General features: G+C 51.9%; 1 protein-coding gene across 1 annotated transcript; it reads left to right on the top strand.

Annotated features, from left to right (window-relative positions):
• The first annotated feature begins 482 nt into the window (after positions 1–482).
• LOC141936084 (olfactory receptor 14A16-like) lies at positions 483–1,457 on the top strand. Its single transcript, XM_074852809.1, has one exon. It carries the CDS (start codon positions 483–485, stop codon positions 1,455–1,457), a length of 975 nt encoding a protein of 324 aa, XP_074708910.1.
• Positions 1,458–10,413: the final 8,956 nt, after the last annotated feature.

Consider the following 10,413-nt stretch of genomic DNA (forward strand, 5'->3'; position numbering starts at 1 on the left):
CCTGCTCAGCTGGATGAGGAAGGAGAGAAGAGTTTGGAGAAATGGACTTAGAAACTACTCACTTCTGAGCACGCATAAGTCCAATTTCTTCTTCAAGTACATTGTTAGTGAGATCATCCTCCAGCAGAGAGAGGTGCAATAAGCTCTGGGAACCTGTGTGGTGACCAGCAGATCGCTTGTGGGCAGAGCAGCTCTCCTGCCTCTGCACTAGGCACAGGGTGCCCTTTTGTCACACAGAGCTCCCCAATGTTCAGGCAGAGAACAATGCAAGAGGTGCTGCCTTCTGCCCCTTCAGAGAAGGTGCCCTCACTCAGCAGCACAACCCTGAGCTGAAAAAAAGGAGTTGAATCAAATTCCCCCAAAGAAAGAGAAATAATTTTGAGGGGATGTTTTAGGAAATAGCATAGGATTGACTCAAGAAAACCTGCCCTAACTTGTCAGTGTCTTCTCGTTCAACAGTCCCCCATGCCCAGAGGTCACAAATGTCCAACAGCAGCTCCATCACTGAGTTCCTCCTCCTGGCATTTGCAGACACACGGGAGCTGCAGCTCTTGCACTTCTGGCTCTTCCTGGGCATCTACCTGGCTGCCCTCCTGGGCAACGGCCTCATCATCACCGCCATCGCCTGTGACCACCACCTGCACACCCCCATGTACTTCTTCCTCCTCAACCTCTCCCTCCTCGACCTGGGCTCCATCTCCACCACTCTCCCCAAAGCCATGGACAATTCCCTCTGGGACAACAGGAACATCTCCTACCATGGATGTGCTGCACAGCTCTTCTTCTTCTATTTCTGTGCTGCAGCAGAATATTTCATTCTCACTGTCATGTCCTACGACCGCTACGTTGCCATCTGCAAACCCCTGCACTACGGGACCCTCCTGGGCAGCAGAGCTTGTGTCCACATGGCAGCAGCTGCCTGGGGCACTGGGTTTCTCTGGGCTGTGCTGCACACGGCCAACACATTTTCAATACCACTCTGCCAAAGTAACACCCTCGACCAGTTCTTCTGTGAAATCCCCCAGATCCTCAAGCTCTCATGCTCACACTCCTACCGCAGGGAATTTGGGCTTCTCATGGTTAGTGCCTGTATACTTTTTGCATGTTTTGTTTTCATTGTGGTGTCCTATGTGCAGATCTTCAGGGCCATGCTGAGGATCCCCTCTGAGCAGGGACGGCACAAAGCCTTTTCCACGTGCCTCCCTCACCTGGCTGTGGTCTCCCTGTTTGTTGGCACTTCATTTTTTGCCCACCTGAAGCCCCCCTCCACCTCCTCCCCATCTCTGAACCTGGTGGTTGCAGTTCTGTACTCAGTGGTACCTCCAGCATTGAACCCCCTTATCTACAGCATGAGGAACAAGGAACTCAAGGATTCCCTGAGGAAAGTGATTGACTGTTTTTCAGCAGCCATAGACTGTCAGCCATTCTCTGCAAATGACTCCCAGTATATATCATGACAGCCCAAGCATTTCTTTCCTTCTATATAATATATATATTTCCTTCTAATATAATTATTTTTTCTTTCTTCCATTTGTGATGATGTGGTCTCCAAAGACATTCCATTACACTTTCCCTCCTACATTAGTATCCACCTGTCTTGTGTGACTCAGGGACTTTGTCTAAAGGAGGAATAAGGGATTCTCTGTCTTCAAGAAAAATAAATGAACGCACAGCTTCTTTTTCTTACATCAATCCTTACCAGGGCAGGAATAAACAGGGAATTAAAACACATTTCAGGCTGCACCAGCTCAGGACTCCTGTGCTGGTCCGATTGGAAGGGATAGCATGGAGAAGCTACAGACCCCTCAGGATCTGCTGGACAGGAGAGCAGGGGACACAGAGTGCCCCTGACCTCCTTCTCCTTGTGCCATGGGTGCCTCCGATCTCTGGGGATGATCCCTTCCTGCCCCTGAGGAGCTGCTGTGCCCTTCAGAGGGGCTGAGGCTGTGGGGTGAGTGCCCAGAGCACCCTGCAGTGGGCACTGCCTTGGCACCAGCCCAGACTGGGCTTTGCTGGGGAGAGAGGTGGAGAGAGGGCAGGGGAGGTAGGAGAGCTTGGAGGGAGCTGGGCTGGGCTGGAAAGTACCGATGAGAGAAAACCATCAGCATATAACTCGCACTGTGTGACCATGCAGGGTGAGGACTCACACCAGGGCATTTGTGGTGCAGAGCCAGGGCTTGTGGAAGGGATCAAAGACATGCAGGTGCAGGAGAGAAGAGGCTGGTCTGTGCCCTTGGTGACATGGGCATTCATCACCCCCCTATCCCTCCCATCAGCCATTTCCAGCACTGCCCACTCACCTCAGTTTATGGGTGGTTTTGCTCTGTGCCCATCTTCTTCCTCCTGCTGGTCTCAGTGCCTGTTTCAGGGGAAGAGACAGCCCTGCCCCAGCCTCTCTTCTTTCCCAGACTTTGGCAGACCCCAGAGAAGGGTGGTCTGGGAACTCTTGTGTGGGACAAAGCTGGGGCTTGACTGGGACCAGGTTCACAGGGGCTGCGAAAACAGGACAACTGGTGGGGATGGATGCTGAGGTCCGGCATGGGGGCTCTGATAGTAGATGTTTCCGCACCCCAAACACACCCTGTCCTGGACAGTGTCTGATGAGGGGGCTGTGGGAGCATGTGTTGGGCAGTGGGGCTGCACTGGTGCAGGGGTGGGTCACAGGTGGGGGCCATGACACAACGATCAGGAGGTGGAAGCAAGAACAGGCTATGAAGGAGGAATTTAGAAATATGACCTGAGCTGAGGGCATGTGTTTAGGAAAGCCAAAGCTCCCCTGGAGCTGAGGGGGGCTGCAGGCAACATCCAGACTAAATGAAGAGCTTCAGTCACTGCGTTTGCAGTAAAAGGCTGAACAAGGCCCATGCAAGTTGCTCCTGAATGGGGAGGGGGTTTCACAGCAGCAGAAACAGATGGGGATGAGGGACTCAACGGCGCCTTTGCTTTAGACTTTCCTGAAAAGGTCTCCCAGGCCTCTGCTCAGGGAAAGGGCTCCCAATGACAGGCTTCTTCAGCCTGGAGAAAGGATGGCTGAGGGGCACCGCACATCCAGGGGGGCTTCCCCTCTTTCCCCATGAGGCTAGCCAAGCATTGGAACAAGCGTTGGTCCCCCTGAGAGATTGTGAAGTCTTCCATCCTTGCAGGTTTTCAAGACCCAGATGGACCAAGCCCTAAGAAGCCAAGTCTCACCATATACCTGACCCTGCTTTGAGCAGAGGGTTTTCCCATAGACCTCCCAAGGTCTATGCTGATTCTCAATGATCTTATTATCCTATGATCTCTTGTCCAAATGTGCAGATGTTTATGGGGCACTGATCCTGTATTTTATGTGACCAGCTAAGACAACTCAGGTGAACATCTCCTCCACTGCACTGACTGCAAGGGGGAGCCTGGCAGGCACTGCCTCAGACAGCTCTACATTACCCCTGCACCTCACTGCATCCAGCTTTAACACCCTCAAAGGCCATAGTCTGCACCCTGATGTTCCTACTCACAGGGTTTGGGAATCAGGGAAGGTGAATGCCACCTGTGACTGAAATACATTCCGGCTGTTCATGGACAGCAAGGAGCGGGGCCTGCCCTCCTGCCTGCTGCAGCTGGTCGGGGGGTTGGAACAGAGGTGTCCTCAGAGTCAGCACCCAGACAGGGACCTTTCCCCTGCCTCACCCGTCCTTTTTTGGACACAGGCAGGTGATGACTGATGAGGGCTGCACTCTGATACTCATGAACAAGGCAGAAGTGGATGAGGATGTGAATGCTGAGGGCAGCCGTGGCTGCAGTGACCATGGCAGAGGAAAAAGACAAACAGCCAAATGACAGCCTTGGCCTGCAGCACAGCACATTTCACATGGTTCAGCATCTGATTGGCGTGGTCCTGGAGAGCCAAGATTCATGGAGCCCTCTTGGAACTTTGGGGACAACAACATCAAAGCCCAGCAACACCTCAGTGTGATGTTCTGTGAGGTAAACAGGCCCTAGCTGGAGGCTGGTGGGGATGGACAGGGATCTTCTGGCTGAAGAGTTCACAAACCAGAACGCATCGCACAGGGGTGGGAGAGGGAACAGGTTGTCCAGGAGGTAGATGCAGACATGGCCTTGGGGTACAGGGGTGGAAGCAGGAAAGTGAAAGCTCAGATGGGGCTGAAATCAGATAAAGGCTGAGGAACTCATTGTTTTCCCATCCTCTTCTCCTGGTAAGATCTGCCCCCAGACCTCCCTGTTCCTTGAGTCTCTGGCCAACATCTGTGCAGGCAGGGCTGCACCCATGTCCGAGGAAGGTGTGTCTGGGGAGCACTTGCACCACTTGCGCACACACAGGTCCACGGGACCAGAGGGGATGTGCCCAAGGGTGCTGGGAGAGCTGGCTGGGGTCATTGCAAGGCTGCTCCTGGTCATCTTTGAAATATCAAGGCAAACAGGGTGGGAAATGGCAGACACTGCACCCATTTTCAAGCAGGGCAAGAAGGAGCATCCATGGAACTACAGGCTGGTCAGTCACAGCTCAGTCCCTGCGAAGGTTATGGAGCAAATTCATTTGAGTAATTCCTTTGCCCACATCCATCAGCTGTTGCTCTCTGAGATGCCCTGGGGTAGCTGAAGTACCAACAGGGTGCTTGGAAGGGTGACCCAGGACCTATGGGAACCCTTCTGGAGCATTCCCTGGTCACCAGGAAAAGGATCTCCAGACACCTCAGTGGAGACAAGTCCTTTCTCTCTATTAACTAGGAGGGGAAGTCTAGAAAACTTGATTTGACATAGACATCTGCAGGGACGTGTCTGATGTTGGGGGAGAGCAGTCTTCTCCATTTCTTTACCTACAAATGAGTCACTCTTCGTTTACCCTGGAGGGAATAAAAAGGGAGTGTTCATGGATGATGCAGAGACCCCTTTGAGCAGACACTGTAACACAGATGTGTTGAGACAAGTGCAAATCTGGCCACCCAAACCCAGGGTGTTTCGCTGCAGGTGGTCACCCAGCTTCCCCGTATCAGGGGAGAGAGCCTGACACTTTAGTGGTGACTCTCTTTGTGCAAGGGGGGAGGAGTGGCAAGGATGCTGCTGGGTGGGGAGGGGTTTTAGTGTGCTGGGATCTCTGCAAGACATAGAAATATCTGTCTACTACACTGCAGGCCTGAATATGATATGAATGTTCAGAAAATATCAATAAAAATAAAACAAAGAGAAATAAGGAAAGAAGAAAAGCCAAATAAATCTTTGAATACACTTTTCAGCTTTTTAAAATTCTTTTCCTCCTGGTTTTCTTTTGATATACCAGTCTTTGGGGATTTCATGGACTTTTTTTAATTACGATTTTAAAGAAAAAAATATTTCCAGAACCAGGGTGGGATGTAGCTACAGGGACACAGATGCCCTAAGTCACAGGGAAAGAGATGCCTGGTGGCAGTGCAGGTGTCCTGGGCCCCTCTGCCTGGCCTCTACCAGCAGCTCCCGAGGGGCTCTGGTCTCCTGCAGGAGACCTCCTGGCCTGTGTGACAGCGGCCAGTCCCAGGGAAATACGTCAGATACACCGGGGCGTCTGCAAGGGGCACTCAATGTCCATGGTCAGACAGCTGAGCTCTGCCTGGAAAGGGGAAGAACTGCCTGAGACTTTTAAAAAACACCTGAGCAAATTTTGTCAGCTGAGATGACTGAAAACTTTGAATAAAGTGATGATGTTTTTCCACCATGACCAAATGAGAATTTCTAGGAAGTGTATGAACTGAAACTGAAGCTCTGAGCTTCAGGGAGTCAGAAGCCTGCCCTTGTCTCTCAGCAGTCTAATTCTTTCTTCAGCCACCTCCTTCACTGTGTTCATATCTCTCATTTCCCATGGATCTGTCTGAAACATTGCTAGTGAGGTTCTCCCCTGGGGATGGTGAACCTCAGTGGAGGCAGCTTCCCCTTAGCACACAGCTGAGCAGTGGCGGTTGTTGTTTGTTAAACTCTCCCATGTTTTCCTTCTGTTTGTTTGCAATGAGGAGAAATTCTGCTGTGCCCGTGTGCAGCCAGGTCTCTGAGGGAAGCCAGTGGGAGCTGGTGCAGAGGAGCTGTAACCTCCAGCTGCAGCTGGGGTGGAGAAGTCTGATGTCAGGAGAAGTGCTGCAAGTGCCAGGGGGCCGATGGGAGAAATGGCCAGGCTGGGGAGGTGAGGAATCAGGTTGTCCATGGAGTGTCTGACCTCCAGGAGGAGCTGGTCCTACCCCTCCTGACAGCAGGAGGAGACCCCCTGCATCAACATCAATTAGAGAATGCTGCCATCACTGCTGCTGTAAACTGAAAATGTCATACAATATACTTAATAATAAAAAATACTTCTGTATTAAATGCTCAGTGAAAAATACCCCTTTACTTCCACTCTAGAGACCACTGCAATTAGCTACCCAAGACTTGAAGACTGAAGAAAATAATTGGAAGAGACATGGCTTTTTGCATTTTCATGAGCCCCATGGTGTCTTTGGTGCTGAGACCATGAGCCTCAGACACTGAGAGGAGCCTGAACCAACGGCTGAAGAAGTGAAGGTCAGAAGCAACACCTACAGTTCCCAGGAGTGTTACTGGGTCCCACTGAGGGCCATCCCCAACAAAGCCTCCCCAGGGGCTGGTTAGAGCACAAAGGTGGAGGCAGGAATGAGAGGTAGCAAACCCAATGTAAAGGTGGTTCTGATGCTCAGTCTGCCTTCATGTGTTGAAGCCAAAGGGCCAAAGCCTGACCCGCAGCCCCTGGGAAGGGAGATCCTGTCCCTCCCACATTGCCCAGGGCTCTTCCTGGGGCAGTGTCATGTGGCAATGTGCGGTGCCAAGGGCAGGACTAGGGTATGGCACTGATGGGTCTGTCCTGGGTGGGACAAGGAGGCCATGAGCTCCTGGTGCCATGAGGCTGAGGTTTATCCTGGTACGCTTTAACTGCAGAGGCAACAACCATAGGCAAGGGGGAAAAGACCTTGGCCCTGTTGGGGGCTCTCAGCTATGCCAGACCCTTCAGCTGTCTCTATCACAGGCTGTGCTCAGTGTCCCACACCTGCAGTTCTTCCCCTGCAGGCTCTCAACATCACCCTTTCTTCCCCACCTTGCTTTCACCTCAGCATTTACCTGCTCTTCCTGATATAGAATAGGAAAAAATAAAGTGAGTATTTGAGCTGGAAGAGAGCTACAACGATCATCTAGTCCAACCACCTGACCAGTTCAGGGCTGGCCAAGTTAAGGCTGTTATTAAGGGCATTGTCCAAATGCCTCTCAAACACTGACCAGCTTGGGTCATCGATCACCTCTCTAGGAAGCCTGTTCCAGTGATTGTCCACTGTCTTGGTAAAACCAATGCGTCCTCATGTGCAGTCTAATCCTCCCCTGCCAGAGCTTTGAACCATTCCCACACATCCTATCACTGGATCCCAGGGAGAAGACAGCAGCACCTCCCACACCATTTCCCCTCCTCAGGAAGCTGCAGAGAGCAATGGGGTCGCACCTCAACCTCTTCTTCTCAAAGCTAGACAAACCAGAGTCCTAGCTGTTCCCCATGTGAGATTCCTTCCAGCCCTGTCACCAGCTTTGTTGCCCTCCTCTGGATGCATTCAAGGATCTCCACATCCTTCTTAAATTGCAGGCCCAGCACTGCACACAGTACTCGAGGTGAGGCCGCACCAACACTGAATATCTCTCCATCCTCCCTGGCTCTTCCTTGAAACACAAAGCTTTGGGATGGTGCAGACTCCCTCTCTGTGTCTTGTTACTGCACAACACTGTCCTTGGGGTGACAATTCTCTGAATTCTTAACCATCCCCAACCTCCCAAGATTCTCTTAGTTCCATTATGTCTTTCTCATGCTGTTTTCCACCACAAAGAAAAGCTCCATCACCTCTGAAACCACCAATCAAGCACTGTCAGGCTAATCCTTTACTGCCTGGGACCTCCATGACATTGGCCCAAAGATGCCCATGTCCCTCCATCTCTACACACAGGTCATGTGCTTGAGGCCCTGAACCCCATATTTGCAGAGCTCCCCTCAGCACTCTCCACCTCCTCCCAACTCCTACAAAATAGGAGCTGCACAGAGGGACACAGAATCACAGAATCAAAGAATCATCTATGTTGGAAAGGACCTTGAAGATCATCTAGTCCAACCGTTAACCTAACACTGCCAGTTCCCATCTACACCATATCCCTTAACGCTATGTCGACCCTACTCTTAAACACCTCCAGGGATGGGGACTCCACCACCTCCCTGGGCAGCCCATTCCAACACCTAACAACCTGTTCTGTAAAGAAATACTTCCTAATATCCAGTCTAAACCTTCCGTGGCGCAACTTGAGGCCATTCCCTCTTTTCTTATCACTCATTACTTGGTTAAAGAGGTTCATACCCCCCTCTCTGCACCCTCCTTTCAGGGAGTTGTAGAGGGCAACGAGTTCTCCCCTCAGCCTCCTCTTCTCCAGACTAAACCCCCCCAGTTCCCTCAGCCGCTCCCCATCAGACCTGTGCTCCAGACCCTGCACCAGCTCTGTTGCCCTTCTCTGGACACGCTCGAGTCATTCAATGGCCTTTTTGTAGTGAGGGGCCCAAAACTGAACACAGTCATCGAGGTGCGGCCTCACCAGTGCTGAGTACAGGGGTAAGACCACTTCCCTGTCCCTGCTGGCCACTCTATTTCTGATGCAGGCCAGGATGCCATTGGCCTTCTTGGCCACCTGGGCACACTGCTGGCTCCTGTTCAGCCGGCTGTCAGTCAACACCCCCAGGTCCCTCTCTGACTGGCAGCTCTCCAGCCACTCCTCCCCAAGCCTGTAGCACTGCTGGGGGTTGTTGTGACCCAAGTGCAGCACCCGGCATTTGGCCTTACTGAAGCTCATACAGTTGGCCTTAGCCCATCGCTCCAGCCTGGCCAGGTCTCTCTGCAGAGCCTCCCTACCCTCGAGCAGATCAACACTCCCACCCAGCTTGGTGTCATCTGCAAACTTACTGAGGGTGCACTCGATCCCCTCGTCCAGATCATCAATAAAGATGTTAAACAAGAGTGGCCCCAAAACCGAGTCCTGGGGGACACGACTCGTGACCGGCCGCCAACTGGATTTAACTCCATTCACCACAACTCTTTGGGCCCGGCCATCCAGCCAGTTTTTTACCCTGCAAAGCGTGTGCCCATCCAAGCCTTGAGCAGCCAGTTTCACCAGAAGAATGCTGTGGGAAATGGTGTCAAAGGCCTCACTGAATCGAGGTAAACTACATCCACAGCCTTTCCCTCATCCAATAAGCAGGTCGCCCTGTCGTAGAAGGAGATCAGGTTTGTCAAGCAGGACCCGCCTTTCCTAAACCCATGCTGACTGGGCCTGATCCCCTGGTTGTCCCGCATGTGTTGTGTGATGGTACTCAGGATGAGCTGCTCCATCAGCTTTCCAGGCACCGACGTCAAGCTGACAGGCCTATAATTTCCCGGATCATCCTTCCGACCCTTCTTATATATGGGCGTCACATTGGCCAGTTTCCAATCTGTCGGGACCTCCCTGCTCAGCCAGGACTGCTGGTAAATGATGGAAAGCGGCTTGGCGAGCACCCCAGCCAGTTCCTTCAGCACCCTCGGGTGTACCCCATCTGGTCCCATAGACATGTGTGTGTCTATGTAATGCAGTAGGTCACTGACTCTCTCCTGGATTGTGGGGGGGTCGTTCTCCCAGTCTCTGTCCTCTGGCTGGATTCCCTCAGTACAACTGGTCTTGTTATTAAAGACTGAGGCAAAGAAGGCATTAAGGACTTCAGCCTTCTCCTCACCATTTGTTACCATGTTTCCTCCTGTATCTAGCAGGGGATGGAGACTCTCCCTGGTCTTCTTTTGCTGTTGACATATTATAGAAACATTTCTTGTTGTCCTTGATTGCTGAAGCCAGGGTAAATTCCAGCTGGGCTTTAGACCTCCTGATTTCTGCCCTGCACAGCCTCACAGCCTCTTTGTAATCACTGTGAGTGGCCAGTCCCTTCTTCCAAAGGCTGTAAACTTTCCTTTTCTCCCTGAGTTGCAGCCAAAGCTCCCTGTTCAGCCAGGGTGGTCTTCTCTGTCGCCGGCTTCTCTTACAGCACCTGGGGACTGCCTGTTCCTGAGCCATTAAGACTTTCTTCTTAAAGAGCGCCCAGCCTTCCTGGACCCCTATACCCTTCAGGACCATCTCCCAAGGGATCCTGTCAAGTAGTTGCCTAAGCAAGACAAAGTCAGCCCTTTGGAAGTCCAGGATGTCCGTTCTGCTTAGCCTTCTCCTGACCTCTCTAAGAATAGAGAACTCTATTATTTCATGATCACTGTGTCCTAGTTGGCCTCCAACCACCACATCATCCACCAGTCCTTCTCTGTTCACAAAGAGGAGATCCAGCAGGGCACCTTCTCTGATTGGTTCTCTCACCAGTTGCGTCAGGAAGTTGTCTCCCACACA

This window comes from Strix uralensis, chromosome 31, assembly GCF_047716275.1.
Source record: "Strix uralensis isolate ZFMK-TIS-50842 chromosome 31, bStrUra1, whole genome shotgun sequence".
NCBI lineage: Eukaryota > Metazoa > Chordata > Aves > Strigiformes > Strigidae > Strix > Strix uralensis.

Bases quoted from the DNA above. Each gene is read 5' to 3' on its own strand.
- LOC141936084 (XM_074852809.1), top strand. From the start codon at position 483: ATGTCCAACAGCAGCTCCATCACTGAGTTCCTCCTCCTGGCATTTGCA.